Source organism: Protopterus annectens, chromosome 6.part0 (genome assembly GCF_019279795.1).
Source record: "Protopterus annectens isolate FY-2018-M chromosome 6.part0, PAN1.0, whole genome shotgun sequence".
NCBI classification, from domain to species: domain Eukaryota; kingdom Metazoa; phylum Chordata; order Ceratodontiformes; family Protopteridae; genus Protopterus; species Protopterus annectens.
In genome coordinates this window covers 434,060,066-434,075,349 of record NC_056737.1, presented here as the reverse complement: position 1 = coordinate 434,075,349, position 15,284 = coordinate 434,060,066, and the positions used below count along the sequence as shown (strand labels likewise).

Here is a 15,284-nt window from a genome sequence, read left to right as displayed (position 1 = left end):
CGTTGGTTAACAAGGCTCTATCTAAAGCTAAAAACACTGCCTCCATGGGACTAGATGGTGTCCCAGGCTGTGTCATCTGTGACTCCAAAAGGAATTAACTCCGCATCTTAATACCCTGTTCAGTCTCAGCCTCTCCACAGGATATGTGCCCAGAGAATGGCACACGGCAACGGTGGTCCCGCTACACAAGGGTGGGGCCACAACTGACCCTGGGAACTACCGACTAATAAGCCTGACCAGTCTGATCTGTAAGGCTATGGAGCGAATCATTATGGATCTCATAAATGGAGAGATTGGGAACCTCCAGTCGCTGGACCCCACACAGTTCGGCTTCGTAAAGGGCAGATCATGCCTCCTGAACCTGGTGGATTTCTTTGAGACAGTTACTCGGGCTACAGATCAGGGAAAGGAGATGCACATGGCTTACCTTGACCTTGCTAAAGCATTTGACACCATTCCCCATTCGGGTATTATTGATAAGCTCACCAGCCTGGGCATAAACCCTTACGTCACAAGATGGATCGCAAACTGGCTCTCAGACAGATCTCATAAAGTAAAAGAGTAGCGGGGTCTATGTCCGAATCCAGACCAGTAATGAGTGGTGTGCCTCAGGGCTCTGTCCTGGGGCCCCTCCTCTTTGGCATATACTTCTCAGAAGTACAGGCAAGTACGGAAGGGCCGTGGCTGACAGTCTGCGGACGACTGCAAACTGGGTGCTATAATAGAGTCTCCAGCCGACATGGAGATCCTCCAGAAGGGCCTAAATGAGACTGATGCATGGTGTCAAAGCCATGGTCTCAAGCTAAATGCAAAAAAATGCATATTACATAGGAGGTAATCCCCTGAAATCTGAAGAAGAAATAAGGGATCTAGAGACCCAAGTAGATAGCCAGCTTTCCTTTGATAACCATGTTGCCAAAGTGGTTAGAAAATCCTTCTATGTGACCCATCTGATCATGAAAGGGTTCGCCTCAAGATCTAAGGATGTAATGTTGCCTCTCTACTCTTCCCTCATCAGACCCATTATTGAGTACAATGCACCAATTGGAAAGTACCTGGCTAGACATCTCCAGCAGCTGGAGAGACCACAGAGGTACCTAACCAAGAGAATTACTGGCCTCAAACAGTTGCCCTATGCAGCACGATTGAAAAAGCTGAGACAGTTCTCTGTTGCATACCGCTTTCTCAGATGCGTTCTCTGTCTAACGTACAGAGCCATGTCCAACCCAGAATTGTTGAACATGCTCCATCTTAGCAAAACCAAATCTACTCGAGCTACACACTCTAGGGATATAAACCTCAACACAACAATGAATAGAACATGCTGGAGGGATAGATTCCTTTCACAGAGACTTCCCTTACTATGGAACAGGGTCCTGATCTACATAAGACAGAGCCCCTCACTATCACTCTTCAAGAGGAAACTTGATGAGTGGATGGGTAACAGAAAGTTCACACCGGGGATCACACCAACAGCACTACTAGATAGGGGCCAAGGGTACTAGCTGCTAGTACAAGGGTCTAGAGAACTACTAAAGGGGCAATGAATACCGCACAATGTGGCTGGGCTAATATATGCCAACCTATGATTTATACAGGGAAAGGAACTGTTTGGCCAGCATAAGGAAATTTGCTCTTTACTCCCCACTGCAGTGCGATCTCATAGTTGGTATATATAGTTGCCCCCCCCCCCCACCTGGGTGGGTTTAAAATACTCTGGTGTGTATTACAGGTAAATGTTGAGCAAGTAGTTTCTTTCCCTGTGTAACACATTCAGTGGAGTGAACATTCGCTGAAGTGAATGTTTGATGTTTTTTGTTCAAAGAATGGAGGTTCACTGCAAAAAACTTTTAAAGAACATGGAAAAAATGTTAACTTCATTCCTATGGTATCCTAAAAAGCTGAGAACTGCTTATGGAAATCATATAAGATTATGGGAGTACGGTGATATTAGCTTCTCTGATGTGGAATCGGACTCTGCTGATGGAAATTTTAACTGTACTATACTCTGGATAGATTCTCCTTGCACTAGGTGAATGGAAAACCATTCAGGAGTAGATTTTACTAAATCCTTAGAAGTTTATCAAATATGCTAAATGAGAAATATGTAATAATCCTTTCATCTGGTTAATAAAATTTACATTAGAAGGAAATTAATTTCAGTCTTTACACTCTGCACATATGAAATCAATTCTTAAAACAGTTTAAGAAATTTGTTTTTAAAACTCCATTAATATCAAAATTGAAACTGTTGCTCTTTCCCACTGCAAATACCTTTAGATTCAAGGAAACTCAGAACAATGCTAAAATGAATTTACTAAAAAGGAATTGATTAGTATTATGATCTGATTGCTTTGAAAAATGAAAAGCTAAGTCATCAAAATATTTAATGAAAAATTCTAAGTTGAATGAATCTGTTAACAAGCTAATATTTTCATCAGTAAGAAATTAAATGAATTTGTAGACAATGAGTGAAGAGAAACAGAACACTATTCCCCCATTATATGACTACATGATTGCTATCCACTTCCTTCAGCTGTAAAAGCCAAAAATGCTCTGAAGTCTCCCAGCAGTAGATAGAACAATTATTATAGAAGATTGGAACTCAAACTCAGCTCCTACATTCAAAGAATTTTTAAATTTAACAGCAATACTAAGTAAAATTAAAAAAGAAGTGATACGATCTATAAATAATATTAATACTTTTAGTGGTTGGGATAGCCTTGAAATGTTGCGTAATTGTTTAAGATTATCCTCATTCCATGTATTCCTAACACTATATAACTGTATATGGTGATTTTTTTTCTGTGTATATACTGTAAATATGTTAAATTTTCTTAAAAAAAAAAAACCCAATCATTATGATTTTAGATCTGATTACAATTCCTTGTAGTACATGGAGCTTTAGCCGCCACACTGTACTACTAGTTACAGAAAAATAGGTCTAGCAGCACAAAGTGTTTCACAGCACTGAAAAAGTACAGTTTTGTACGATGTAGATGTTTGAGTGTATTCACTGTTGCAGTCATCACATTTGGGTTATCTGCCTGCAGGTAGCCCTCAGCAGGCCTGAACACCAGAGTCTTGGGTTCCTTCATCAGATGCACTTTCTTCCATGACGTCAGGTGGTTAGGGGTATAAAACATGCAGCTGATGCCATTACATCAGTTTTTCTTGCCCCAGATGTCAGGTGCCCCCACAATGGAAAGCAATTATATGTTATGGTACCCTTCCAACAAAAAACAAATACACCAGAAAACTTAAATACACCATACAAGAAGGAAAGGTAGAGCCAAGAGAAGTCAGGGGGCTGGAGGGAGGGTAACCAGGACTGCAACAGTGAATACACTCGAACATCTACATTTACTGTAAGTGTACACAACTGTACTATGTTCTTCGTGTTTCACTGTTGCAGTCATCACATTTGGGTTGACTCCCAAAGCTAAGGAAGGGAGGAGGAAGTTGGAGAGCTTTAGGGCCACCTATTAAGCCCTGCAAGACTACAGTGGCAAAACCAGCTCTGGATTTAGAAAAAAATAGGCATGTGGTAATGCTTGGTAAAGGTATGTACAGAGCTCCAGGTAGCAGCTTCTAGGATGTCCCTGGTAGGGACACCTGTGAGGAAGGCTGTAGAGGTAGATGCAGCCCTGGTTGAATGTGATCTTATCCCCTGTGGAGTAGGTTTTCCATGATGCTTATAGCAGAAATTAATGCAATGAGCTATCCACTTAGAAATGGTTTGCTTTGAAATGGCTTTCCCCTCTGCCCTTGCAGCAAAGCCAACTAGCAGCTGTTCAGATTTTGAGAGGTTTAGTTCTGTCCAAATAAAAATCTAAGTTGTCTGTGCACGTCCAAAGAGTGCAGTATTTGTTCTACTTTGTTCTGTGCATTCGGGAAAAAGGTAGGCAAATTAATGGACTGATTAAGGGCCACAACAGATACCACCTTGGGCATAAATGAAGGATTGGTCCTGAGGGAAAACTCTTCTGCATGGAAGATAATAAAGGGCTCCACTGCCATGAGGGCCTGTAATTCAGACACTCTTCTTGCTGAAGTGATGGCTAGAAGGAGGGCTGCTTTCCAAGAAAGGAATTTCAACTCTGCAGTTGCAGCTGGCTCAAAAGGAGGGAGAGTGAGCTTTTCCAATACAAAGTTAATGTCCCAGACAGGGGTAGAGGTAGGGTTGCCACCTTTTCAGATGGCCAAAGTGGGACAATTGTGGTACAAACATCAGATTCTGCAGGCCAAAACATACTCACGGCCAGTACAAAGGACAGAACTTCAATTTTTTGCCTAAATAAAAGCTTATTCTTGTAGCATTTTAGTTGCTTATTCTGTTTCTTATAACATTTAGGTGCTTCAGATACAGAATAATTATTTTATGCAACTATTACATAAAATATAGGAAATAATTTTGCCCTAATATTTCAGGACAGTCGGCATTCTTACAATATTTTTGCAGGACGCAACTGCCCAAAGAGGGACTTGTCCCTCGCAAAGTGGAACAGGTGGTAACCCTAAGTAGAGGCTCTCCTGGGGGGTCATAAATTTTTGGCCCCTCTGAGGAATTGCTTTAGCAGGGGGTGAGAGAAGAGGGGTGGTTCAGTATTATAATGTGCTGAAATGGCAGAGGCATGAATTTTAATAGACAAGAAGGACAGGCCCTTGTGGGGCATTTCTGTTAAGTACTGAAGAATATGAAGTAAGCTGGGCACCGTTTTGCTCACCCCCCCCCCCCCGAGTTTGGCTCCAGGAACAAGGTCTATATTATATATTCGAAATTACAAAATATCGAACACCATAAGTTCGAACTTGGAATTTCGAATTATGATAACATCGAACGCTCAGAATAAATTTTTTCCCAGGGAAAAAATTTGCTGTTCCGAGAAACATACACACACCCTGGGTGCAGTAGATAAGCACACCAAAATAAATAAACCACACACATACAGTTAACAAAACCCAACCCTACACTAAACCATACATACATTACTAACTATCCACTTACCTTAACCCGCACCCTAATCCTAACGTCCGTAACTATCGCACACATACCCTATGAAACTATACACAAACAAATTAGTTAATACACACACACATTTAACAAAACTCAACCCTACACTACACCATACATACATTACTAACTATTCACTTACCTTATCCCGCACCCTAACCCTAAGGTCCGTAACTCTTGCACCACAGTGGAGGAAATAGCGAAGCCACGGAAAGGGCCCACCAAAATCTTGCCCTAAGTAAGATTTCGATGTTCCGGGGCTTCGTTATTTTCATCCTTCGATGTAGTGGGTTCGATATTATAACTTTCGAAGTTTTACATCTTCGAAGTTATAATATAGACCCCCCAGGAACAGTATATCTTTTCCATTCTTAAACATAGGATTTTCTAGTACTAGGCCCCCTTGCCTCCAGAATGACATCTAGCACTTGCTTACTGAGGGGATGCTATTGGAGAGCTCAAGGAATTAGCTAGGCTGTAAGGTTCAAGGTTTGAAGCTGAGGATGCAGAATCTGGCCCGCCTGCTGGGACAGCAGGGAAGGGGTCTGAGGCAGGTGCCATGGTTCCAGCAGTGTCATACTGTGCAAGATGGGGTACCAGTGCTGGCATGGCCAGTCTGGTGCAATCAGTACTGTCCTTGGTTTGTCCAGTTTGATCTTTAGCAGCACTTTCAAGAGGAGAGGCAGAGGGGGAAAGGCATAAACTGAGAGGCTTTCCCAGGTAAAGGACAGGGCATCCACTTTCCAAGCTAGACTGTGGGAAGTCCTTGTGCAGAATTTGTCCAATTGGTAGTTCTGAGGGGAGGCAAACAGGTCCGTCTCTGGGGTCCCCCATTTGTTCCTCAAGAGGTTGAATATTTTTGGTTCCAGTTTCCATTCGTGTGGGTCCATGAGATTTCTGCTTAGGTCGTCTGCCAGTGAATTTAGCTCGCCTGGCAGGAATTGAGCTTGTAGGTGCAGTCGGTAGCTCAAGGTTGTGTTCCACAGAGCCATGGTTAGTCTGCAGCGAGGGTACAAGTGGGTTCCCCCCTACTTATGTACCACATAACTGTGGTGTTGTCCATCTTTACCAATAATTTTCCTGGAAGAATGTGGTCCTTGAAGGCTATCAGGGAATTCTGTACAGCTAACATTTCTTTTTGGTTGATATGCAGGTGCATCTGTCTCAGGTTCCATTTGCCCTGAATGCACTTCCCTGCCAAGTGAGCCCCCCATGCATAGACTGATGATTCTGTTGTTAGGGTTTGGGCGGCAGGGGCTAGAGTGAAAGGGAGCCCCTTGTTGTGGTAGCAGGCCTCTGCCCACCAAAGGAACTCTGTCTTTATACAAGGAATGATAGGAATCACGGATTCCAGGTCCTGAGAATGTTGACACCATAGGCTTTTTAGATACCATTGCAGTTTCCTCATATGCAGTCTTGCATATGGAATTAGTAGAATGCAAGAGGCCATGAACCCCAGGGTTTGCAGAATTTTCCTTGCAGATAGCTGGTTCTTTGTGTGACAAGTAGGTTGTCAAATAAACTTGTTTCTCTGGAGTGAGGAAAGCCATCTGGGAAGTTGTATTCAAGCTTGCTCCCAGGAATACAATTTGTTGGCAAGGTACTAGGTGAGATTTACTTTCATTTATGGTGTATCCCAGCGAGTTTAGAAGTTTCTTTATGAATGCCAGATGTTTTAATAGCAATTCCTGGCTTTCTGCCTGAATCAGACAATCGTCCAAGTAAGGGTATATTTGAATATTTCTCTGCCTGCAAAATGCAATGGCTGGAGCTAGTCACTTTGTGAATACCCTGGATGCAGTAGATAAACCAAAGGGAAGTGCAGAGAACTGAAAGTGCATGGAGCCTGTCCTGACGCGTAGGTATTTCCTGCAAGATTCCCTTATTGGAATGTGCAGGTAAGCTTCCTTTAAGTCTCAGGTTGCCAACCAGGCATCTTTGCCTATCATAGGAAGCAGCTGTTGAATTGTTAGCATCTTGAATTTTGGGATTACCAAAAAAGTGCTCAGAATAGAGAGGTCCAAGATAGGACACCAGGAGCTGTCTTTTCTGGGTACCAGGAAAAGTCTTGAATAAAAACCTTGTCCCCTTTCTTCTGCTGGAACAGGTTAAATAGCCCTGATACCTAGAAGAGAAAGAACCTGCTGCTGTGCCTCTGCCCATGGATTTGGGGGTAGGTCTGGCCAACCATTTGGGGTTGGTAGGGTGTGGAAGTGGAATCTGTATCCTTGGGAAACTATATTCAAAATCCATTTGTCCTGGGTAATGAGTTCCCAGTTTTTTGCATGCAGGGCGAGCTTTCCTCCTAATGGAGCAGGCAGCTGAGCAGGGCTTGGAAGGGTTAAGGTTAAGTCATTGTGCCATTTTCCTGTAGGGGGTGTCTTACTATTCCCTGCTTTGGAAGTGGGAGCCCCCCACTGCTTAGGCCTGTGCGTAGCCTGAGACTGTAGCCTAGGTGGTCTGCTGTTCCTGGGTTTGGACTGAGAAGGCCTGGAAGAGGCTGGAAAGGACCAATTCTTTGAAGGCCAATGCCTACTAAATCTGGGAGGCTGTACTTGCACGAAATCCTTAACAGTTTGCATAGATTTAGCTTTTTCCTCCATCTTTTTGAGAACTTCTGCTTTGTTGCCAAACAAGTGGTCTTGGTTTAAGGGAGCATCCAGTAATTTAGCTTTAACATGATCTGGCAAGTTTTGCTCCTTAAGCCAAGCATGCCTTCTAAGTACAGACCCAGTGACAGCAGTCCTGCAAGATGCTTCTAAAGAGACAAAACCACATTGCAAAGTATGTTTACCAACTTGTTCTGCAGAATGCATTAAATCCTATAATTCTTTGTGTTCAGCACAGTCAGAAATCTACATCATTTTCTGTTTAAGTAGTCCCATAATATGCTGCTGATACTTTAACATATGAAATTGGAAATTTAAAGCCCTAATGGCCAAAGTAGCAGAAGTATACATCTTCTTACCCCATCTGTCCAAGGCTCTAGAATCTCTATCAGAAGGGGTAGGGTTTTTGGCAACATTAGCCTTAATGCCCTTAGGTCCTTGGGAAATGGTCTCTGGATCCGCACTAGGATTCTTGAAGAGGAACCTGTGAGAGTCAGGTGCTCTAATACCAGTCAGGTTTTCTGGGAGCTGGAGGTAAAGTGTCTGGGGAAAGGCTAGATTCCAAGAAAGCATCATCCATAATGTCCAGAACAGGCGGAACAGCTAAAGGCCTGTGTTGAAGGAGGAGTAAAAATCCCCTAAGCCTCTTTTTGGAGTCAGAGTAATCCTGGCTTTCCCAGCAGAAATGTTCCCTAAGAGTGTGCAAGGTTTCAACAAAAGAAAAATCTTCTGGAGGGGAAGTAGAGGGAATGGAATCCTCTGCATCAGAATCCTCATAGGTAGAGAAGGGTAAATCCTGGTCATCAGAAGAAACAGAAATATCAGATTCCTGATCAGAAGAATCAGAAGGAAAATCAGTTCTAGGTCTCTTAAGAGGGGGAAGGCTGGCTTCCTCTAATTAAGGTAATAAGGTCTTCAGCCATTCTAAGCATTTGTTTTTTAGGCATATGGGCCTGATCATGCGGTTTGGACGTCTGTTTTCTAGGTGTGGGCCGAGTTTTAGGCCTGGATGAAGAAGATGGCATTGGTTTAAAATGCAAGTCTGCAGGCCTGAATACTCAGAAGCCAGTGCCTGCACAGTGGCTCTGGACCCATCCAAGGTAGAGACATCTGCAGGTTCCACAGTCGAAGAAGCATCTTGCGGCATACCGGACTCCGAATGGGTCTCAGTAGAGGCCTGTGAATCTGAAGTAGCAGGTATCAGGGGCTGCGAAAGCGTCTCACTGAGTACCGGCGGACTGGCGACTAGCTTAACGGAAGCGTCATCGGCAGTTTTGGACCTATGGGGTCGGTCTCTTGGCTTTATCCTTACGTTTTTTCGGAATATCGGTAGTCGGATGGCTTACCAAAGCCATTTCTGGATAATTATACAGAGTACCAAAATAATTTGCTGCAAATATAGACCAACGACGAATAGTTCGGGGGTTGAACAAGGCATAAAACCGACGGCGAGGGACGTTGTGGTCAGGGCCTAAGCAAGGAATGCAGTATGAATAAAAATCTTTATGAGGTATTTGCTTTCCACAGGTAATATAATTGTTCACTTTTACTGACATCGGTTGAGAGCAAGAAAAGGAATCCCCAATGGGGTACTTAGCTTTTTTGAAGACTTCGGTTCTAAAACTCGAAAATGAAAATTTCAGGAGTCGGTCGACCAGCACTTACGAACTGCTTCAGCTTTGGGGACCGCATGGCAAGAAAGACTGATGTAATGGCGTCAGCTGCACATTTTATACCCCTGACGTCATGGAAGAAGAGACAGCATCAGACACAGGAATCCAAGACTCTGGTATTCAGGCCTGCTGAGGGCTATCTGCAGGCAGATAACCCAAATGTGATGACTGCAACAGTGAAACACGAAGAACATCTGTGAAACACTGAGCATTCTTTCCTAATCAGCAGCCAAATCTGTCTCAATGATGAGAGAACAGCACACTTCTGTGTATGTGTGTGTGTGTGTGTGTGTGTGTGTGTGTGTGTGTGTGTGTGTGTGTGTGTGTGTGAAAAGCAACTCAAGTGTATAGAAAAAAGCTTCAGAAAAGGCTGTGTGATTGCTAACATGTAGCACAAGATAAAAGCTTAGAAACAAACTCTTCCACTGGCAAAAATAAGAAGCAGCATCCAGTGACAAGCTGATACTACAGGCAAGATTGGGCAGAATACTATTAGACTTGGTTTGGGTTTTGGTCATTGTGCCCTGCTGATGACTCAAAAGGTGAACTCAGTCTGAGTAAAACATGAAATGCTTCTCATTGTAAAACAGACTAGGTCAAGTCTGCCACATATCTCTATGAGCTAAAAAGCAAAAACTCTGTAAAAGTAACAAGTCAAAAGATTTAAGCTACGGGTGATAGATACATAACGAACCAAAGTACATCTTAGAAAAAAAGACCACCAACCTTCCTTTCTTTGAATTCATTATTTTTGTCAATCTCTTGTGCTTTTGGAGCTAAATATTCCTGACAAAATCTGTAGACAGTCTGACGGAGCTAAAAGAAAGAAAAGACTATACTTTAATTTTCTTTTTATGTTTTACGAAGTCCATACCTTAACTCCTCAAAATTCAGGCATTTAAGACATACATGATAACTTACATTAACAGCAATGTTTTTCAACCAACGTCTAACACACTAACAAATGCAAACATTCCACCTGCAAGTCTGAACATTAACAGTGTTTGCAAAAACTACAAGACAGCATCATGAAATACCAACAAGACAAAACAGTAGCTCATTCTAAAGACTCATCAGTTCTGTTCTCCTCTAGTGATCACAGGTATGTTAAACATATAACTAGTAACTAATGGTCTGTGTTTTTACTTTGGAGTTGGATTGCAGTTCTCTCCTCTGTGGAAGACTTTCACTGCAGCAAATTTCCGCTTGCTTTGTGGGAGTTACAAAAAAGAAGTTATGTACTCACGATAATGTTCCATTTGTGTTGTTCATTTTTGCAGTGTTGTTCATTTTCATTCTTCAACTCGGGTTCAGATTTGATCCTCAGATCAGACTTGGCTGCTTCTACAGGCTTGTGGATCACTGAAAGCTATTATATCTGTAGAGCATTGCAAAGAAATACAAATATTAAAATGACCAGCAAAAACTGAGACTCAAAGGAAGGAACAAGGTTACTTCAGCATCTTCGATCCTTCCAAAAGAATGACTAGGAAGGTGCTGATGAGAGGGTAGTTGAGGAAGAATGAAAATGAGCAACACAGATGGAATATCATGACGAGTACATAACTTCTTTATCTGATGTTGTCAATTTTCATTTGTTCCTCAACTCTTGGGAGAGAGTCCCCAGCTACCTAAACCCCGTGAGGACTCTAAGGAAGGCTTTTCCTGAGTACCATTGACCCAAAAGCTGCTCTGCCCCTAGAGACCAGATTTAATTTGTAATAAGCAATAAAAGTATGATGACTTGCCCAAGTTGTGGCTGCACAAATTTCATCTAGAGAAGCTCTGGACAAAAAAGCTGAAGTAGTAGCTACAAATCTTGTGGAATTTTCTCTAGGTGGTTCAGGGAAGGACATGCCCAATTTATTATAAACAAAGGTAATACAGTCAGTCAACCATTTAGCTAATGTTCCTTTAGAGATTGATTTGTCGTATTTTGAACCCAAAAAAAGATACAAACAGTTCTGTTTTTCTAACAGCTTTCATTCTGTGCAAGTAAAAACACAATTGTCTGTGAACATCCAAATAGGTGTAACATATACTCTCCTTTACTTGAAAAATTTGGAAAGACATCTGTCAAGTTGATAGCTTGATTCATATTAGATTTTGATACCACCTAAGGAAGAGTTGGCTCTTAAGGATACTTGTCTTTATGAAAAATTAAATAAGGGGGTTTAGACGACAAGGCCTGCAATTCAAAAACCCTTCTGGCAGAGGTTATTCTTACTAAAAATATAGTTTTCCAAGTTAAATATTTAATTCTGTCTTAGCTGAAGGTTCAAATGGACACTGGGTTACAGCTTGCAATACATTTAAATCTCAAGGTGAGAGTGGGGTCTTTAATAGGAGGTCTAATGAGAAATGTTGGGGCTTTCCCCCTAGGCCTCTGCTAAAAATGGGTACCTGCCCTGACAGACTATCCTGGTAAACAAATATAAAATAAAGTGTTCTTCTTAGAAGGGCTCTACAAAGTTTGAAAGATGCTAGAGATGAATTATCTACTCCAACATGAAAGTTGGAGATGGCAGCTAATTGCACTTTAACGGGAGAAGAGCTAGCTCCTTCAATGAACATTGACACTAGAAATTCCATAACTTTAAAGACTGGAGCAGAAAAGGGATCCAATTGATTCTGTTCTGACCATAATACAAATCTTTCCCCTTTACTTTTGTAAACTTTTCTGGTGGAAGCTTTGTGAATGATAAAAGAATATGACAGACTGGGAAAGACAGACTGGGTTGCTTAGCAATCAACAGAGTGGAGAAACTATGCAGTCGGTTTTAGGCCCAAAACGCCTGGATGAATCAAGTTTGTCAGGTGAAACAGAAGGTCTGGAGTTGGATCCACGATCCAAGTGGGATGAAGATGATGAAGCCAAAGAAAGGGAAACCAAATCTGACAAGGCCAATAAGGGGCAATGGGGATTACTACACTCTTCAATCAAGATGTTTTCTGAAAAAATTTGGGGATGAGAGGTATTCGGCGATGCACATAAAAGGAGACCGGTGGGCCAATCATGAAGTAGAACATCTCTCAGTGTCATCCCCAGTGGGGGGGGGGGGGGTGAATGTAAAGAACCTACTGCATTTGTTGAGAGAGGATGCAAAAAGGTCGCAGCACGGCTAACCAGATCGTTGGAAAATCCTCTCCACCACTATCATGTTAGGAGACCACTCGTGAGGCATTAGAACAGACCCACTTAACTTGTCTGCAGTCATGTTGGACTTCCCAGGAATATGCACCGATATCAGAAACTGACTGGATGAGATCACCCATTGCCACATTCAAAGCTTCTCGACACAGAGGGTAAGATTTGGTTCACGCTTATTTGTTGATGTACCAGATCACAGACATAACGTCCGTTTGAATAGCAATATTCCCGGTGAGGAGAGAATCATGGAAAGCCTGCAACACTAACAGGACAGCTCTCACTTCCAGAGCATTGATATGCATGCTGGCATCTTCGAGGACCATGTGTCTTGAACTGTCCTTCCCAGGAAATGCCCCCCCACCTGATCTGGGGGGGGTGTCCATGGTCACTATGGCCTTGGGTTAGGGAAGAACAAAGTGACTACCTTCTTGCATGACTTAACTGTATCCACCATAGGAGATATTTTTTGAAAGCTTGAGTAATCTTTATCTAACTGGAAAGATGGTGGTCAAGAATGGGCCGCTGAGTAGCTAATGTCCACTGAAGTATTTTCATATAATACCCTGACAACAGTATTAGGATGATTACCCCTGACATGGACCCTAAAGCTTGAAGGATTAATTGAGCTGAAATTGAGGGGTTTTGGATGATTTTCCTGACCTGGAACTGAATAGTCTGAACTCTTGTCAAAGGAAGAAATGCTGTTTGCGTGATCATATTGAAAGAAGCACCAATGAATGCCTGAGTTGGTTCCAGATGAGATTTGCTGTAATTGATCGAAATACCCAGATGTGAGCATATTTGGAGTATGTAATCTGGGGCTTGTATCGGTTGATGTGTGGTTGATGTGGTGATGAGCCAGTCATCTAGATACAAAAACACTCTGAATCCTTGCAGCCTCAAATGAGCTCTTACTACTGCCATACACTTGAACACTCTAGGGGGGGTTGTAGGGCAGAGCTCTGAACCGGTAATGACTGGCTCCCAGCCAGAAGCGCAGATATCTACTGCAGTATCAACAGATGAGCATATCCAATCGTCCTAATGCAGAAAAGGCAGAATGGACTGAACTGTGACCATCCACAACTTTGTATATTGAAATGACTGATTTAGATTGCTGAGATCCAAAACTGGTCTCCAATCCTCAGTTTTCTTTGGCACTAAAAAGAATCATGAATCAGTGCTGGACTCCCTTGAGTAACGCTCTTTTTTTTTTTTTTTTTTTTTTTAGCAGCCGGTGTATTTCTATTGCTGCTGCTTCCCTCTGACTGGGTGGAACATCGTGGATTTTCTTTGAAACCACAGAAGGCAGATGGGAAAATGGTACAACAATCTCTGGATATTATCCTTTGCACCCATGATTTTTTTGTAATTTTTAACCAGACTATCTGGTGCAGGGATAAATAACCCCTGACTGCCTACAGAGATGGATAGTCAGGCCTCCTTTCATAAGTGCTGGTGGGATCTGTCAAAGAAGCCAGCAATCCTCGGTTCTGCAGATCCCCTCTGCCGTGAGGGCAGCATCTTCCATTAAAGTTCCCCCCTCTGCCTCTGGGAGATCTATCGCCATGTGGATCTTTAAAGGGACCCTGGGATTTCTTGAACCACATCTTCCAATCTCCTTACTGATTCCTAGAAAAGGTTCATTGCTCACACCAAAGCGTGCATCCTGACAGAAATGCCTGAACCTGCCACCCATGAGGTACCTTCTGCTGCATGAGAGATGAGCCTCATGGATGAATTGAAAATGGACTGAAGGGTAGTAAAATGAGAGGCAACAGTGCTCTCTGCCTCGGAGGATATGGTCCCAGAAAGGGGTTTGGCAAGTTCTTTAATCAAATCCCTCTGGAGTCTTGTGAAGTGTGCCAGATAGCTCAACAATCAAAGGGCAAATGTTGTTGAAGCAAAAACACGCTTCCCAGGTCTAACGCTCCAGACCCCCCCCCCATTGGGAGGGTGGACAGAGGAACTCTGTTCCGCTAGTTCCTTCTTGGTGGCTACTCCCTACAACCATGGCATCAACCGGTAATCCTTTGCTCCACTGGATTCTGTTCTCAGGTGGTGCAAGTATCTTGTCTAGTCTCTTGGGTATTGCTTCAACAGTATCAGGCTCCTTCCACGCCCGCTGAGAGACCAAATTAATGAGCTCATCAGTGGGTGGAGTCACACAGGACGTAGATGGCCAGCACCAAAAGCCTCCAGAAATACCGACTCCTCTTGGGAAGGGCTGTCAGAAGACCAACCACCCCCTTTGCTTTAAGGACTTCTAGAATGTTTCCAAATGAGACATCACTGGGTGTTGATCTTGGAGATGCTTCCCCTTCATCAAAGTCAGCATCTTCAATGATTGACTCTTGAGAAGAGTCTAAATGTCTTGCTTTGCACTTAATCTTCTTGGGAACTTCTTCAGTGGGATGTTCCAGAGAAGTGTCAAAAGAAATCAGTATACCATGATGGCTATCCTAGTGGCTAACGTGGGCTGGCTGCCCCTGTGGTAAGGATGTTTGAGGCTCAAGATGTAAAGACAAATGGGCTAGGGTTGTTGGAGCAGGCTCAAGATGTAAAGACAAATGGGCTAGGGTTGTTGGAGCAGAAGAAGGTGGGGAAGTTTGAGCTCTAGGGATAGAGAAAGCTCTCTCTATAACTCAAATGCCTAGGAGAGAAGGAAATAGACAGCTCCAAAAGAACATGCTTACAGGCTGTAAGCTCCTTCCTCCCTGAAGACAGAGCATTTGAAGAGGGAGTCAGAGCCAAGCTGTCTAACATTGAAGCTCTGAGGGAAAGAGACGGCTCCAACAGTTTTGGAGTAGACTCCAACACCTCCGATCCAGCACAGA

The 15,284-nt window shown here is 42.9% G+C and overlaps 1 protein-coding gene across 1 annotated transcript in view; it reads right to left on the bottom strand.

Moving 5' to 3' along the window:
• Window positions 1-15,284, bottom strand: part of IVD (isovaleryl-CoA dehydrogenase) — a 1,038,753-nt gene that overhangs the window by 929,148 nt on the left and 94,321 nt on the right. The window contains exon 2 of the mRNA XM_044073537.1: window positions 10,023-10,112. Coding sequence (XP_043929472.1) covers window positions 10,023-10,112 — 90 coding nt within the window. The remainder of the gene's footprint in view (window positions 1-10,022; window positions 10,113-15,284) is intronic.